The sequence below is a fragment of the Anabrus simplex genome, chromosome 3, assembly GCF_040414725.1.
Source record: "Anabrus simplex isolate iqAnaSimp1 chromosome 3, ASM4041472v1, whole genome shotgun sequence".
In the NCBI taxonomy this organism is placed as follows: Eukaryota; Metazoa; Arthropoda; class Insecta; order Orthoptera; family Tettigoniidae; genus Anabrus; species Anabrus simplex.
Window position 1 is genome coordinate 483,880,128 of NC_090267.1, and position 19,208 is coordinate 483,899,335.

A 19,208-nucleotide genomic window follows, 5' to 3' on the forward strand; every position below is an offset into this window, starting at 1 on the left:
TTGCTGACAGCAGTTAATTGCTCTGGATTCAAAAATGGGTGCGCATAATAGGAAGATTCTTCTTTTCATCAACCGTTGTCCTGCACATCCCTTGGATGTTAATTTGAGGAATGTGCAGTTGGAATTTCTTCCTGCTAACTGCACAAGCAAGCTACAATCTATGGATTTAGGGGTTATTCACTCCTTTAGAACCTGGTGCAGCAAATTTTATTCTTTATGGATGCTGGAAAGGATCCATCATCATTTAAAGTTTCAATCCTGGATGCGCTTCACGTCATTGCGAAGTCTTGGAAAGCCGTGAAGCAAACTACCATCTCAAATTGTTTCTTGAAAGCAGGATTTTTTAAGAATCATGCCGAATCTCAGCTGCCAGAAGAGGAAGAAGAAGAAGACCTGCTACGTGATGTATGGAGAATGTTGCAGTCAGACTGCACTACTGAAGTTTTTCTTCGGGTAGATGATTCTGTGATCACTGCAGAGGAAAGAAGTGTGGAGGAGTTGGTTGCTAAGCAAACAGCAGCCGAGTCTCCCACCAGTGACAGTGATGAAGCAGAGGAGGACTATGTAGTGATTCCTACCAGTTCTGATGCAAGTGCAGCAGTGGATGTTTTACGCAGGTATCTGTCATCTGTAGAGGGGGTTGAAAATAATTTTCATAACCTTTATGAGCTTGAAAAACAAATAGAGGTCATAAGAAATCAAAAGTGTAAACAGAGATCAATTCCGGACTATTTTGATAGGAAGCAGTGATTGTGTAGTTTCCATCTGGAATAAATTTGTGTTAATGTTGTAAATACAGGTACAATAGTAGCAATTAAAATGTTTCATTCAGAGCAAATATTGCATCTTAGATAATTCTATAGCCATTCTAAAAAAAGTAACTGCTGTAATAAAATAATATATTACACAAATTTTTAACCACCTACCGGTAACCTCCTGGGGAAAGGATGAGCAGAATTACAAAGGCAGTGTAATCAACAGTTAATACAGTACAGTAATTAACTTACGTGGACCTTTATTTGAGGTAAGTACAGTAAATCGATTGAGATTGAAATACTCTATAAATTAATAATATGCATTTGTGTAGCATTTACCTCCTTTTCCAGAGCATTTTTATATATACCTGTAAGTTGTTTCCCCCAGTTTACACTTTCCCCCTTTTTATACTTTCCCCCCCTTTTACACCAATATTCCTTGGTCCCTTGAAAAGTGTAAAAGAGGGGTAATACTGTATATCCCAGCGGAACTGCTCAAGCAAGATGGCAATGAATTGGAACGGACTTTCCTAAAAATAGCTACTTCAGTATGGGATGAGGAGAAAATGCCTCAGCAATGGGAAGAAGGACTTATATGTCCTATATATTTATTGACTTTAGCAGTGGCGAAGTTAGGGCTCGTGGCCCTCTCTTACACTTAACCACATAATTAATCTACAGATAATACATATATAAAAGAAATGTACTATTTTATCATAAAATCAAAGATAAGCTAAAAATTACAGATTTGGACACCATATAATGAAGAAAGAAAGCAGAGTTGAACAAATAAAATAGAATAAAATTCGGAGCGTGTAGATAATGAGAAAGAGACAAAATCATAATGAAAAAGTAAGATACAAACTGGAAAAAATAAGCAGTGCATAAAGAGAACACAATAAGTAATAAAGTAAATGGAAATATACAAGGTGCGTTCCATAAATAATGCGACCAAAAACCATTTATTGAATATATTCATACAAATAATCAAAAATCTTCAAAATAGCACCCTCTTGCGTTGATACACTTCTGGAGGCGGTGTTTCCATGCCTGGAAGGCCTTTTACGGAATGTCCTTTAGAGCCGATGTAACATGCGCCTGGATTCTTTCAATCGTGTCCCAATGTTTTCCTTTCATGACTCCTTTTAACCGAGGAAACAAAAAGTCAGCGGGAGCCAGGTCAGGACTGTAGGGAGGCTGGGGAACCAATGGGGTGTTGGTCCTGGCCAGGAAGTCATTGACAATGAAGGTGCTGTGACTCGGCGCGTTGTGATGAACTTTCCACGTGTCCTTGATGTCGCTTCGGCAGCGCGAGACCCTCCTTTTCAGTCTTTTGAGAACTTCCAAGTAGAAAGCTGAGTTCACTGTAGTCCCGGTAGGTACGAATTCGTGGTGGACAATGCCTCTGACGTCAAAGAAGACAATGAGTATGGTTTTGATCCTGGACTTGCTCATGCGTGCCTTCCTGGGACGGGGCGACGATGGGGTGTGCCACTCTGAACTCTGCCTTTTTGTCTCAGGGTCGTACTCAAAAATCCATGACTCATCACCAGTGATAACTGAGTTTAAAAAATTAGGATCATTTTTACACATTTCCAACATTTCTTGGCACTGAAGCACTCGCATGTCCTTTCGTTCATCGGTCAACACTTTTGGGACCAGTTTGGCACACACCTTTCTCATGTTCAAATCTTTGGTTACAATGCGGAAAACGGTTGTTTTTGTGGTGTTTAGAGTTTGTGCTATCAATTGAAGGCTCAGCCGTCTGTCAGAGTTCAAACAATCGTGCACGCGTCACATTTTCGTCGACTCATGAGGTTGATGGCCCTCCATGAACGGCTTGTGATCTGGACAAGCAATCAGTCCCAAAGGCCAGCTGAAGTAATGGAAACGTTTCGGTGGCAGACTTCCCAAGTCGCAAAATTTGATAGCGTACCGTTGCTCTACAGAACGATCCATTGTGCCGTATTACATGAACTCAAAACGGGCTTGACGGAAACGCACGTCCTGACTCTCCGGCAGCACGCTGCTGAATAAGACAAAGAGCATTTGAAGCTAACATCCGCCTCCACCTAGCCCAGCAGATTAGAACACACTGCAGTGCGGTGTACAGTTGCGTCAGAAAATAAATTGGTCGCATTACTTATGGAACGCACGTTGTAAGTATGGCCATAAAAGTAATCTATGTACATGAGTAAGAAGCTAAATATTATGCACATTACACTATAATAATAATAGTAATCACAATCACACAACCTATCATGCGTCATCATACACACAAAACAATCGCACGAAACAATCAGCGGTATTCAACAGGTAATCTCTACATGCAGTCTTAAATTTCGATATTGAGTTTGAGTTCTTAACAGCAGCTGGGAGTGAATTCCAAAGTAGTGACCCAGCCATAACGAAGGATCTGTTATATATTAAAGAGTGGTTCACGGGAAAAGCGAGGGAAGTGCCAGATCTAGTGTTACAATTAAGGAATGAGGATAATAAATGGAATTTTGAAGAGATGTATTTGGGTAGATTTTCCTTCTGAGTTTGATATATCAGCGTAAGTACGTGGAATGTCCGTCGCCTCTCGGGTTTCATTGCGCGTTATAAACTTCATATTAGAGCCCGTATTGTCAAAGTATCAACTTGTGAAAATTTGGATTTTATAATTCCACCTTTACAATACTGCAATTGTCTTTATTAAAAAGACTGAATTAAATTACACTTGTGAAACATGTTTCATCCTCTTATGGGACATCTTCAGTCACAAATACAAATACAAAACATTAAAAATAAGGCGAGGACACGTTGAAATAACTAAATAAAAAGTCTTAGTATCCTGTGACGCGGCGTGATGGCCTCGCCTTATTTTTAATGTTTCCTATTTGTATTTGTGACTGAAGATGTCCCATAAGAGGACGAAACATGTTTCACGAGTGTAATTTAAGGTAGTCTTTTTAATAAAGACAATTACAGTATTGTAAAGCTGGAATTATAAAATCCAAATTTTCACAAGTAATGTGTAGCTAGGGATTATGTGAGCATCGTAACTCAAGTTAAAAACAAATCGAAGACCAGAGTTCAATGCTCGTTTAAGTTTCATAGTTTGTTCACAGGTTGCATCAATGAGGACAATGTCGCAGTAGTCAAGTATTGGTAGTTTCAAAGTTTGGAGTAGTTTTATCTTTACGTCTTGTGGCAAAATGTCGTTATGTCGTTTCAGAGGGTGTAGCGTCGCGTACATCTTTCTACATGTATTTCTTACGTGTGCAGACCAGTCAAGAGTTTCAGTCAGGGTCATACCTAGGTTCTTCACTTCCTTACTGTACGGGATTACGGTGGCATTTAATGTCACCGGAGGAATAGCATAATTTTTATATATGATGTTTAATAATTTCTGAGAACCGATAATAATTGTTTGAGTTTTTTGGGGGTTGAGGAGGAGTGTTTTCACTGGCGTACACATTGAGTTGTTGAAGGTCGGAGTTAATATCTCTTATTACATTCGATATATCATTTATATTAACGTGGCAGTAAATTTGGAGGTCATTGGCAAAGAGGTGATATCTATTATACTTTATTTTAGAGGAGATATAATTTATATAGAGGACAAACAAAAGGGGACCAAGAACAGAACCTAAGGGGTTTCCTGCCTTCCGGAGTTGCCACTGAGAAGCAGTATCTTGTACTGTAAGACGTTGCATACGATCTGTAAGATATGCGGTGAAAGATTTTAAAGCAACATTACCGAAAAACGGTTTGAGCTTCATCAGCAATGTCTGGATGTTTATCGTGTCAAAAGCACTGCTGAAGTCAAGGAGTGTGAGTATTGTCACTTGTCTTTCGTCCATTGCTTGTCTGATGTCCTCAGTCACTTTGAGTAAGGCAGTAGCTGTGCTATGACCCTTCTTGAAGCCAGATTGCATGGGGTCAAGAAGAGAGTGAGCCTGAAGATATAACAATATTTGCGCATGTACCAACCATTCTAACGCTTTGGAAAGAGCAGGGAGAATCGAAATGGGACGGTAATCGTATAGGAGTTTCGAACCTGGATTTTTAGGAAGTGGAATCACATTGGCGTACTTCCAAATTGTCGGTAATGTGCCGTTTTTGAGACAGTAATTAAAAATATGGGTGAGAATGGGTAGAATAGCCCTAATAATATTATGTATGAAAGTAATAAGAAATTTCATCGACACCGCTTGCTTTGGATTTAATAGAATACAAGACTTTCTTAACTTCATTAGTGCTGACGATACGAAAGGCAAAGCAGGGGCGATTTTGTGGGACAGGTGCTGGGACGTTACTTACGTGCGGTCTGTTAACCCTTTCAGTCCCAATGTTGCTTTAGGTTAACATGATATTCAGTACACACATGCGCTAAGCTTATTACGTTCTACCAAGTCCCAATGTTGCTGTGAATTAACTATAGATGTAAGCTTCCATAGTCAGTCAAGAGATGGCAGAAAAGTTGAATATAATTTCTGTTAGATAAAAAAATTGACAGTGGTGCACTCCATGGTCATGGAGGATGATGTCTTAGTGTTTACTTTCTGCATTTTATAAGTGAGAGTGTGTTGAATTAGGGGTATATTTATTTTGTTTTGTGTAAAAACCTTTCAAAATACCATGTGTATCACATATACTTAAATTTAGCAATGCTATTTTGTTATAAATATATCTGAAGTTGTTGTTAATCTAAAGCAACATTGGGACTCAAGGGGTAAACTGTGTTACCATATCCTAACCTCAAAACAATAATGATCAAGATGAAGCGTTTTGGTAGGGCACTGAAAGAGACAGAAAAATGGGTATTTTCGAGGAGCTTGTTGACGGGACAATATCTGACTTCGAAGATAGTGATTCAATGATGAATTTTGTAATTGTATAGGCCTATATATAGTGCATTATGAACATCATACTCGCCTTGATTTAATAATTTGTTCTGTAGGTCACAGATGCAAATCTGGATTATGGAGAACAATGTACTGGAGGAAGTTTAGACAACAATATAAGTGAACAGTGAAAAGAAAGAACGTCCCAAGTATCGCTTTGAATTTTGAAGTTTACTTTCACAATTGGTTTCCCTTCCTGCAGTTAGCTATTGCCCCGAAAGAAAGAGGTATTTTTTGTTGGTACCCTCCTGAATGACAGAATGGTGAGATGTCCGCTTATGGCTGAAAGTGACTTAAAATGAAAGGAAGAGGCACCTATGACTATAGAGTGGGAGAGGAACACAACATTGCCCTCATTCGGGGGTTCAATAGTAAGGAAATCAATTTCATTTCTACATATATCGGTGTAGATCCAGAAGGTAAATGCCAACGATGGAGCTAGTCGGAAAAGAAAACTATGGGAATAGTGTGTCCCCAAGTGGTTAAAGAATATAATCAGTTCAAGGGGGGAGCAGATCTAGCAGATATGCTGCTTGAACTGCACAGAATAGACATTAGATCAGTCAATTGGTATATGAGAACTGTGTTCTGGTGTATTAGTATTGCAGTAGTCAATAGTTGGCTACTGTACCGTAAACATAAAAAATAGCAAGGAGAAAAATGCATGTATTCCCTTGTACAATTTCAGTTAGAATTATCTCAAGCACTGACAAGGGCAGGGAAAGTTCTGAATCGAAAGCGTGGCCGACCAAGTGACAGTCCAATTCCAGAACCCAGTCGAGAAAAGTTTGCTCCAAGACCAGTCGATGATGTAAGGTATGATGCATATCCACACTGGCCTCAGTATGAAAAAAGAAAGGCTGGTGTAAATGTTGTCCTAGTGGAATCACCCACCTGAACTGCTCTAAATGTAGTGTTAATTGGTGCTTGACAGGAGCTAAGAACTACTTCTTCGAATTTCATAACAAGTAATTGAAGAAACATTATTTTTGAGGCATAGTTTATTGTTCTATTCACCTTTGTAGAATTATATTGTGAGACAATGTTAGCTATAACTTATTTTGTTTGTTAGATGTAATTTTGTGTACAGAAGAACACCGTGTAAATTGCTCTGGGAAATATGTATGTCGCATTTGAATGTTACCACAGGCTCCCAATGTTAACCTAGAGCAACATGCTGGATTTTCTAAATTTATTTGGGAAATTTTGAAAATTGTTATTAATCATTCTAAAACAACTGTTCGAAACACGAAAAAAATTTTCTCCCAAAAATAATAATTTGGGACTGAAAGGGTTAAGTGGATTAGACTGAGCTCTCTCTAATCCATTCTCATTTAAATCGTCGAGTGGAATGTCAGGTACCTGAAGCTGTTCATTTGTTTTTCCTATGCCATGGCTCAGAGATGCCTCCAGGCACTAGCCGTATTTAGGTTACTTACTGATTCACGAACATATTTAAATTTAAGATTACAGATGATTTGTTTAGTTTTATTCCTAATTGTTCTATACTGCCCATAGTCATTTGGGTCCTGAGTATGTTTGTAATGTCAGTAAAGAGCATCACGTTGAGACATCATATTTTTAACTGCAGGGGTTAGCCATGGATTAGGTTTGCGGGATATTCTGATCTGTCTTTTCGGTGCATGTTTGTTGTATAGATTGTGTATTAACGAATTAAATGTATTTATTTTTTCATCAGTGTCTGTCAGATTTAAAATGCTATTCCATGGAAGATTGTAGGCATCGTGTCTTAATTCATAGATGTCGATATCTTTCATATTCCTGCACGTTATATACCTAGGTTTATATTTTGGAACGCGAAGTGAGCATGCAAGAAATATAAGATTGTGAGTGGACACTGCCGGTACTGAAATTTGTCCGTGGTTACCACTTTCTGAGGGTTGTTTCTTACTTTGAGATCTATTAAGGTGTGGGAAATGTTGTTGGCAGTACATACATTGTTTGTAAGGTCAGAGGGAAGGATGGTCAAGTCACATGAGGAAAACGAGTCTTCTAGTTTCTTAGTATCGTATTTCTTCGTAGGTAGATTTGTATTGAAGTCGCCTAATATAATGATCAGCTTGAGTGTGTTAGTTATAGAGGAATTTCACTACTTAACTTGAGATATAAATTATTCTCCAACATTCTATTTGACCATCTTCTCCCAATTGTTCAGAGAGAGACTGGGATTTATCAGTGTGGATTTATCCCAGGAAAGTCCACTATAGATCAGATTTTCACCTTAAGGCAAATTTTAGAGAAGACAATCGAATTTGGGATTGGCATACATCACCTCTTCATTGATTACAAAGGAGCGTATAACAGTATAGACAGAGAGCAATTGTACCATGCTATGATTGAACTGGAAATTCCTGGAAAATTGGTAAGGCTGGTGAGAATGACAATGAGCGGGACACGAAGTAGTATAAGAACGGGAGGAATGACGTCTGAGACATTAAATATTCAAAATGGGGTATGGCAGGGAGACGCGCTGGCATGTCTCCTTTTTAATGTTGCCTTGGAGAAGGTGATGAGAGATGCAAACCTCCTGAATAGGGGAACAATTTTCTATAGATCAGTGCAGATACTTGCTTAGGCCGATGATATAGATATAGTGGCAAGAACTCGAAAGGCAATGGAAGAGACATTCATCGCCCTTAAACAGGCCAGTACGGAAAATGGGACTGAACATCAACCAGCAGAAAACTAAATATATGGCTGCTGGGAAAGCATGTAAGGAGAACATGCCACCCTCAATAACCGTGGGCAATTACACCTTTGAGAGAGTTGAGTAGTTTAAATATCTGGGATCGAGTGTCACCTACCCAAATGATACCTCTCATGAAATTAAACAGAGATTAATAGCAGCCAACAGAGCCTATTTTGCTCTAACAAGGCTTCTCCCTCTTGACCCGTACCACTAAATTAACCATCTATAAAACACTTATAAGACCTGTGCTTACATATGCCTCAGAAACTTGGTCATTAACAGCAAAAGATACTGGAATGCTGGATGCCTTCGAAAGAAAGATACTTCGAAGAATCATCGGCCCAGTCTGTGAAAGAGGAACATGTAGGAGGAGGTACAATCATGAATGGTATAACATTTATAAAGACCCACCTATTAGAAGAATAGTGAAATCAGCCAGATTGAGGTGGGCCAGGCATGTAGCACGGATGAGTGATACGGGAGTACCTAAAAAAGATATTAAATGGAAATCCAGGGGGACAGAGAGGACGAGGTCGACCAAGAGCCAGATGGATGGATGGAGTTACTGAAGATCTTCGGGAAATGAGCTATAGGAATTGGAAAGTTTTAGTGTTGGATCGAGATAAATGGTGGAAGATTGTTGAAGAGGCCAAGGTTCACAATGAACTGTAGAGCCATAGAAGAAGAAGAAGAAGAAGTCGTCTCGCATACTAGCCATTGAGAATCTTAATTTTGTCTGTTTTGTTGTTGTGATCATTTAGTGTTATTTGGAGCTCATCAATATCTTCTTTAATTTCTGTGATCCATTTAATCTGGTTATTGCTATTCCATAATTTTTCTACTAATTCTGGTTTCCGGTGTTCTGATAAAATGTGCAAAAAATGAGATGTGCTTCTTTCTAATTGTGCTCAATACTGGTTTGATTTCCTTATAAACTGTTATTTGAAGCTATTCTCCAATGGCCATTAACTTGATATTGTTTCTTCTTTTGTCAATTTTGGTCAGCTGTGGACCACATAAATAACTCCTCATGATTTAAATTTTCTTTGGCACCAGTACTTCTTCATCCTCCTGCTTGCTGTTTCTTTCCTTTCAGCCGTCCATTGTTGTTTCTTCTTGGTCGCTGTTTCTGGCTCTAGGAAACCCTTAAATGTGTGTAACGTTTTTCTGAAGGTGGTTCTATTGTGGATGTCTTGATGTGTGATGTTCATTTCTTGCAAATCCTTCTTCGTGTTAACAAACCATTTTCCATAAGAGCTGCCTTTCCTATTGGGCTTATTGAAGTGGTTAAAGATTTTCTTAGCAAGTCTCTCATCAGGCATTCTTTAAATACGTCCAAAAAATTTAACTCTTCGCTTTTGAATGGCATCTGAAATCCTACTGCATGTTTTATATATTTCTTTGTTACTGCGTAATCGATATGTGTCAGTACATTTCTTTGTACCAAGGATTTTTCTTAAAATCTTTCTTTCCTTCTTCTCAATTTTTTCAGTGTCTTTTCTGGTTGTTAATCCCAGGCATTCTGAAGCATACAAGCACTCTGGTTGAATTACTGCCTGATAGTGGCGTAGTTTTGTCCTAATAAAGATCGCTTTCTTGTATGAGTTTTTTGTAAGGTGGAATGCAAGCTCCATTTTTCTGGCTCTCTCACGGTTTGCTTCTTTATCAAGCCCATTAGGCTGTATTATCTCACCAAGGTATTTGAATTTAACAACTTTATTTACCTTATCATTGTTTGTTGTTACTATGTATCTTGGGACTTCTCTAATGTTGGTCATGAAATGTGTCTTTTCAAATGATATCTGCAGGCCGGTTTTCATTGCTACCTCTTTTAAAGTGTTAACTGTATTATCGCCGATTCAGTATTTTCTGATAACAGTACAAGATCGTCAGCAAATGCTAAGCAGTTGATAGTGATGTTCTCTTTCTTGTATCCTATCCTTATTTCATCTTTTATGTCTTTTTCTGTGAGATCTTTTTCCCTTCTTTGATGACCTTATCCAGGACACAATTGAACAGTGGTGGGGATAGGCAATCTCCTTGCCTTACGCCTGTCTTGAATTCAAAGGGTTCAGATATCTCTCCCATAAACTTAACCGTTGAGTATGTGTTTGTTAAGGTCTCCTTTATTAGCTGTAACGTCTTGTTATCTGTACCCATTTCTCTAAGGATGTTAAACAGCGTGCTCCTATCAACTGAATCATATGCTTTTCGAAAGTCAACAAAAACTGCTACATACTTCTTGCCCCTGGCAACTCTGTCCTTCAGTATTGTCTTGAGGTTCCAAATTTGTTCCACACACGATCATCCCTTCCGAAAGCCTCCCTGGTATTTGCCGATTTTGTGTTCCACTTGTTGTTCTAATCTCGATAGCAGTGCCATACATAGTATCTTGTACGTCTCTTGAAGGAGTGAGATGCCTCTGTAATTGCTGACATCTGTTCTGTCCCCTTTCGCGTGTAGTGGGTGTATTAAGGCTAATTTCCAATCATCGGGAATCTTACAAGTGTTCCAGATTTCTTGCATTAACTGGCATAGGTTCTTGATCATTTGGGGGCTCACATGTTTCCATAGTTCATTCGTTATTGAATCTTCACAAGCTGCTTTGTTGTTCTTAAGCTTTTTGATTAGATTTGTGATTTCTTTTTCATCTGGCAGTGTTGAGTCCGGGTTCTGTAGCATATGTTCTGTGGCGAGCTTCTCCTCTGGCACTGGGCAGTTAAGTAGCTGTTTAAAGTATTCTGCTAACAGTTGGCAATTTTCTTCATTGTTTGTTGCGATGGTGCCATCCTCTTTCTTGAAACACAAACTCGGTGGTTGGTATTTAGAAAGGCTCCTCTTAAATGTTTTGTAAAAGTCTCTTGTGTTATTCTTTTGGAAGGTTTGTTCTATTGCAGCCAGTTGTTCTTTCTCGAATTTTCTTTTTTCTCCTCTTTTGATTTTTGCGGTTGATTTTCTTTGTTCTTTGAAGCTGTTGTAATCTTCCTCTTTCTTTGATGAGTACCATTTCTTCCATCTTTGTAGTCTGAGTGATACTGCCTGTTCACATCTTTCATTCCACCATGGATGTTTTTGTGATTTATTTATTTATTTATTTATTTATTTATTTATTTATTTATTTATTTATTTATTTATTTATTTATTTATTTATTTATTTATTTAGCGTATGGCCCATACAATCAAATTGAGTTCAGATATAAATTATATACATATTTACATAACAAGAAAACAATGAACAAGAAAAGGCTCCCTACAACTGAATGTCAAGATCACTGATCCACTGTATTGCTTATGGAGTTGCCATCAGGAAATCCACTTTGCTGCCTGTGTATGCCCGCGTTTCACACTCTCTGACAATATGATGTATGGTTTGTCGTGCAGCTCCACAGTCACACGCGGGTGTCGGCAACTTGTTCCATTTAAACAGCATGTCTCTGCATCTGCCATGGCCTGTTCTTATTCTGTTCAGAGCAGACCATGTTTTACGTGGTAGTTGGAATCCACTTGGAAGTTTGGCATTCGAGAACATACTGTGCAGGTGCGTCTCCGTTGCTGCTTCCCACCGTCTTTTCCACTCTGTAGTTGGGTTGTAGCTTCTAGCAACCATGTCTAAGGCGATACGTAAAGTTGGATGGCGTGAACGTAATCTGTTTTGGTTGATAGTTCATAGATCTTCGTGTACAGGTAGATCGGGGTTCCTTAAGATTTTATTGAATTCCTTGGTAAGAGCGGTGGATCTGCGTAAATCAGATGGCATTATTCCAGATAGAAGCGGGAGCCAATGAGTTGGTGTAGATCGAATTGTGCCAGTTATTATGCGCATAGTGGAATTCAATTCAGTATCAATGAGTTTTGTGTGATGACTGTTCATCCATACTGGATCACAGTACTCAGCACCTGAATATACCAAGCCTAAAGCTGAAGACCATAAAACGCTTGCCGAAGAATCCCAGGTAGATCCACAAAGCTTATGAATGATGTTGTTACGTGTTTTCAGTTTCTGTGCAGAGCCCAGCAGATGTTGTTTGTAGAATAGTGTTCGAACCAAGATTACTCCAAGATATTTTGGGTTCCGGTTGTAGTGAAGTATCCTGCCACAGAACCTTACATTCAATTTAGTATTTGCTAAGTGATTGTTTAAATGGAAACAAGACACCTCCGTTTTATTGGTGTTGGGCTTAAGTCTCCAGTTCTTGAAGTAAGTTTCCAAAATGGACTAATCCCTTGTTAAAATCTCTTCAGTTCTCTCCAGTTCTTTGTGTTGCACAGCTAATGCTATATCATCAGCATAGCAGAATTTCCGTGATGTAACTTCAGGAAGATTAGATATATATAAGCTGAACAGGAGTGGCGATAGGACTGAACCTTTAGGCAAACCATTTTTAAGCTTCCTCTCCTTGCTCACATTGTTCCCGATGATAACCTGAAGCCTCCTATCACTCAACATATTGTTAATAAGTCTTGTTATCTTCATGCATGGTATGACCCGGAGAAGTTTATAGACCATACCTTCCCTCCACACGGTATCAAATGCAGCAGTGAGATCAACAAAAGCAACAGATGTTTTCAATTTTCTTTGGAACCCCATTTCTATGAATGTTGTAAGTGCCAAAACTTGATCACAACAGCTGGGACCTGGTCTGAAGCCTGCCTGATCCATGGGAATGTGCTGTAAAATGGTGCTGCTTATTCTGTTAAATATGAGTCTTTCAAACAGTTTGTAGCAACAGCTAAGGAGGGCTATGGGGCGATAATTTTCTGACTTGTTGTTGGGTTTGCCAGGTTTTAAAATCGCAATTATCTTAGCTTTTTTGAACTCCAAAGGCATGTGTCCAGTTAGTAAGATGTCTGTGAAAAATGTTGCCAGCCATTTCTTCGCATTTTGTCCCAGATTGATCAAGAACTCGGGGTGAATTCCATCGAAGCCAGGAGCTTTAAATGGTTTTACATCTTTCAGTGCTGTATCAATCTCGGATACTGTGAAGGGATTTGCATATTCTGAAGACTGAGGTGCTGTTGACTTCAAGACTTGAAGTTGTCGTTGAATATATTTGGTGTGTTTCTTGTCACCTGGAACTCGTGACGTTGCAATGATGTGAGAGGCAATTTGATCTGATGTAACTTCAGCCTGTTCTCTGCATACTGGTGGGCTTCCTCCTAATTTTCTGAGAAGACTCCAAGCTTCTCTGCTAGAGCGAGTAAAATCTATCCTCTCAACTGTTTCTATCCACTTATGCCTTCGAGATGAGTCCAGACTGGACAGAAGCTTGGTTGCTATGTTAGGATCTCCACATCGTTGAAAGTCTTGATATAGTGCTTCACTTTCTTCGTTCCATCCGGGGATATATTCTTTGCGGTAACCTCTTGGAATGAACTTCTTAGCTGTTTCTATAACTGCACCAGCAAAACGCCTATAGTTGTTATATTTAGGAGGAATCCATCGGATGCACTTATCAAGTTCTGCTGTGAAATTGGTCCAGTCAGCTTTACGAAAATTCCAACGAGAATGTGGTGTTGATCTAATTACAGGAATTGTGATACCAATTTCAATTAGGATGGGCTTATGTTGGCTATGTGGAAATTCACCAATCACTTTTCTCGTGATGTTTTCAGGAAAACCACTTTCATTACAGCTTACAAAACAGAGGTCTGGATTTGTATCTTTAATCCATGCAGCTGATCTAAATGTGCCCTTGTCTTTAGCATCAAAAATTGAATGGAGGTAATTTTCCTCTGCCCATTTCACGAGCATTCTACCATTTTCATCATTTTTGGAGTACATCCAGAGTCCATGGTGACTGTTAAAATCCCCAACATAAATTGCAGGATGCTTTGCAGTATGTAAGACATGTTCAGGCCAAAGAATGTTAGGTGGTTTATAGACATTTGTTATAGTAATGCCATGCAACTGTGTGACAACTGTATGTATATTTCCATCCGTATTTTCAGAAATAAGCGAGGCTTCATTTATGTTGTTACAGATGTAGGTGGCTATTCCATACACATCGTGATATGTCACTCCAAGAGCAGTATAACCAGGGATACGACCTCTGCTTTGAAACTGATCTGCATTAGAAACATGCGTTTCCTGAATGGCGACAATATCAATATTGTTATCCAATAAAAGTTTAGATAGAAAGTCACACTTTGCTTTGATGATACTTTCGACATTTAGTTGGAGGAGTCGAATCGTTGGTCCAATGTTTCTTGTTAGGGAGCTCTTAAAAGAGCTGTTGAGTCGTGTTTGATATGTCATTGTATGTAATTGCCAGCAGATTGCCAAATATATTGTTGCTCGCTTAGCACCACCCAGGGGTCACGTGTAGGGTATTTTGAGGTTAAACCTACGGGCGTGAGCAACATCAACATCTTGAGTAATGCTGTTTCTTTGGCTGCTTCTATCATGGTCTGCTGCATATGCTTCCATTCAATTGTTTCAATGTTCATCAGTTCTTGGAACTTGTTGGTGTTCTGTTTCAGCTTTTGAGTGTCGAATCTTAGTACTCTGCGTTTCTTCTTGCTGCTGGGAATAAACTTTATCTTGATGATTGTTAAATAGTGATCTGTATCTATGTTGGCTCCTTTCCTAACTTTAACATTTATGATTTCTTTTTGGCTTCTATGGGAGATTGCAACGTGATCAATTTGATATTCTCCTAATAGTTTATTTGGTGATGCCCACGTCGTTTGTTTCCAAGGAAGCTTCTTGAAATGAGTGGACATCAGTTTCAAATTAAAGTTCCTACAGAACTCTATAAGTCTTTGCCCTTTTCTGTTGGTTTTTCTATGAGCTGGGAAATCCCCCACTATTCTCTTGTAGACTTTTTCTCATCCTACCTGTGCGTTGAAATCTCCAAGTAGTATTTTCACATGATTATCAGGAATTTTTGATGTCACCAATTCTAATTCTTCCAAAAAGTCTTCAACCTTTTGTGGGTTAGTTCGATTGTCGTCATTAATGAGGGTGTATATTTTCCTTGCACACTTAAGAGCCTTGAGAGCCTTCCATTTGGAGACTGGAAGTCTATAACCGAATTTAGAATCTTTTTATTGATTACAAATGCTGTTCCTAAGTGTGGCATGTTCTTCATGATCCTTATGCCAACCTTGCCTTTCAGGATTCTATAGTTGCTCGATTCCATCGTGATGTCATCCGTGAATCTTGTTTCTTGAAGTGCCATAATCAGAATATTTTGCTGGTCCATTTCGTCTGTAAGTTGTTTAAGTTTTCCTGTTTTTAGGAGTGAATTTATGTTCAGCGTGCCAAAAAAGTGTTTCCGTTTAGGTCTTAATTTTGGTGTATTCAGTTTGGATGCGTGTAATGGCAATGGGTTTCCTAGATGCTCCGACTCATCTATGCATGGTGGTTTGGGCTCTCCAGAATCTGATGGCCCAAGTGCATTGCTTGTAGCAGTGGTGGATTTCCTCTTGGGGCTGCCACCTGGAGTAGTTTCCGTAAGAAATGTTTCCATCATGCGAGTTAATGGGAGTTGTTGGGGGAGCCGACCGGGGTCAGCTCAAGATACCACTAAAGTTGTAAGCCTTAGGGTTGCTCTTTTCCAGTAGATGTGTCTGGATTGTAGCCTAACTGTCGGGGATAGATTATTCTTCTCCTTCAACACCATTGAGGTTATGTATTCTATTTCTGTGAAAGCTGTTGGTCGCCTTCTTCGTCTGTAAACCAGACAGGGACCCTTACAGGGTGCTATCATCCGGAGCCAGATGAACCCTGGTTTTTTTACGAGGTGTTACTCCTCCCCCTCCTCCTTCCTCATCACTTGCGTGATGAAGCTCCGGGCTTGGGACCGGCACTGGCGGATTGATATTGTTTATACTGTACATGTTCTAATTATTATTCTTTCTATCTTAAGTATTTTGTCCAGTTCAGCTGTATTAGTAGTTTTGAAAATAGTTTCACTTGTATAAGTTACCTCTGGCTGTGTAACTTTTATAATGTCTTAATTTTGTTGCAATCAATAACCTTTTTTTATTGTTTATGTTTTAATTGACATAATTTGCTTTGTGGCTAACTGCTAGTTTAATTTACTTATTCTGTTTTGCCTGGTTGGTTTTTCATTAGATTTTAAGTTTTATTAACCTTAGAACTGCTTCAGGTTTATGTGTCAATTGCTGGAGTTATTTTCCTCAGTATACACGATGAAAATAAAATCATGCAGTAATTCCTTATTAACCCTAAGAACTCCATATCATACACCAATAGATAGCTGAAAGACTGAAGATGAAGAAGATAACTGAAATAACAAAATATATTGTTACAATTTCTATTGTAAATACAATTATAACCTTTTTTGAACAAAGAAAATTGTTGAAATATTTTACTCAAACAAAACAATTTCTAATAGATAATTTATTCCTGAAACATGATATTCTGAAATGGACAAGTATGTTCGTACATATTCCCCCACAGTTCTCCACTTTTCATTTTGAATGCTAAGTAAAACGCAATTTTTCATCGAAACAGATTTTGAGTTCTTTTCACAAATTTCAAACCTACAGCTTATCTTAGTTTTCTTAGGTTAATTTCTTCTTTCCTGTGTTGTGATCAAAGTCTTTATAACATTCTACACAAATATCAACAGTTCATACTTATGCCTTCGCTGATTTCTTCAGATTTTTACATACTGCCAACAATATGTTGACTGACTTGAACATTATTCCGGTTATCGGAATTTCCCATTACTTCCGAGGCATCTTTTACTTTGCTGTCACTTGTAATACTTTCAGCACTAATTTCCTCATCGGAATTAACACAATAATAACTGTCACCATCAGTACTGTTACTAAGATCTTCAAAAATCAAGCGCTTGATTTCAGAATCGTCAAAAAAAACGGCCTGCCATCTTGATTCTAAGTACTTTCACTTCTACAGCTAAATAAACTTCTTCAGACCATTTCTTGTCTTATAAAGACTTTCAAAAGTGAAGACAAAAGTATAAGTAATCAACTGGTATCTATATTAGTGTCATCTGGCGTCCAATTATAAACCTACGGCAGAAGAACGACACCATGTCTCAGAAAGACTGTCGCACTTGACGAAACAGTGCACGGTCTTCCAGAAAGATGGTCCAGAGTTCTAGGGTTAAATCAATTATAATATTCTGTTTGACATATTATTTTGCATATTACATGCTTTATGTATGGTGTGAAGTTCATGCGTTTGTGAAGAAGGTGCCTTGGTAATATTTGCAAACTGTTTCATTCTAGGAATTTTGTTAAGGGGCAGAAGAATTTGAGTACAGAAATAGCAAGAGGATCGGCTAAACCTCTACATAAAGTACAAGAAGATACAGAACAGCTGAAGCAGTTGCTTACTTCACTCTCGAATGCCATGCAGAAAAGCTTCACTCTGGCAGTCAAATTAAAAGCAGATACAGCTAAAGTAAGTTTATGCAATTTTATATTAGTATTATTTACTATTTTTACTTCAGACAAGCTAATGAGGTTGAGACCAGATTATGAGTTGATTGAATAAAGTTGAGTTGAATGTGCTAATAGAATATATTCTTTCATTGTGTGTATAATGTTACTTTTTAAAATCTATAGTGCAGTTGGATGGAACATCGGAATGTGTTGGATGAAAATTTTGGTATGTAAAATACCAGGGAATCCCCTCGTGGAAGACCAAGAAATACAGTATATACCAAAAAAATGAACTACAGTACATTCCTCCAGCAAACTTAAACTTAACAAAAGACCAAAAAATATGAACAAAAATTCTGTTTACTCATAATAGTAAATATGTACACTCAACCGCACAACAAATTTGACCACTACCTAAAATCAAATCCAACTCATTAGATATGTACCAGTTAGGGTAAACCTGTACAGGACTGGCCATGAAACTGAAGCATATGTAGTATCCAACTTGTAGACATCAACCAAGCAAGTTGCAGCACGGTTTCAGTCATGTAACTATCAACTTTCATTTGGGAGATAGTGGATTCAAATCCCACTTTTGACAGCCCTGAAGATGGTTTTCCGTTGTTTCCCTTTTTCACACCAGGCAAATGCTGGGGCTGTATCTTAATTAAGGCCACGGTCATTTCCTTCCCACTCCTACTCCTTCCCTCTCCCATTGTCACCTTAAGATCTATCTGTATCGGTGCGATGTAAAGCAAGTTGTTGGTTTTTTTTTTTTTTTTTTTTTTGTAGAAAGTTGTAGATATCTCTGACATTTGATTTCTTCATCGACTCAACACATAAAGGATTAGCACAAAAAAATGGAGGTTATGCGACCTGTTCCGACAGTGGGATGTAGTAGCGGCGCTGTATAGTGACAATAAGATATAAATTGCGGTGGTTCAAATCAACCCAGTGCTCCCAACCCCTTTTTTAATCGCTAACTAGTACAACTTACAAGCACAGTTGCTTTTTTGGAATACACTAACAATATTAATGGGGAACAGTTACCATAATTCCCTTATTTCATTTCAGTGCTCTATATAGAGTACATACAATAGTATTTGGTCCATTAATAGCTTAGGTAAGATGGTAAGCATAAAGAGAAGGCATATTATTTCTTATTTTTGTTCTTAATTACTTGCATTTAATTAGATTATTTTATTGTTTAATGCACAAAACCTCTCATTTATTTTATTTATTTATTTATTTATTTATTTATTTATTTATTTATTTATTTATTTATTTATTCATTCACTCACTCATTCATTCATTCATTCATTGAGCAAGTTGGCCGTGCAGTGGGTTCGAGCCCCACTGTCAGCAGTCCTGAAGATGGTTTTCCATTGTTTCTCATTTTCAAACCAGGCAAATGCTGGGGCTGTACCTTAATTAAGGCCACGGTCATTTCCTTCCCACTCCTAGCCCTTT

General features: G+C 38.3%; 1 protein-coding gene across 5 annotated transcripts in view; it reads left to right on the plus strand.

The window, feature by feature from the left end:
* LOC136866541 (nuclear pore complex protein Nup58) overlaps positions 1–19,208 on the plus strand; it is a 166,127-nt gene that overhangs the window by 49,427 nt on the left and 97,492 nt on the right. For all 5 annotated transcript variants that reach the window (XM_067143606.2, XM_067143608.2, XM_067143609.2 and 2 more), the window contains exon 4: positions 17,583–17,757. In XM_067143606.2, coding sequence (XP_066999707.2) covers positions 17,583–17,757 — 175 coding nt within the window. The remainder of the gene's footprint in view (positions 1–17,582; positions 17,758–19,208) is intronic.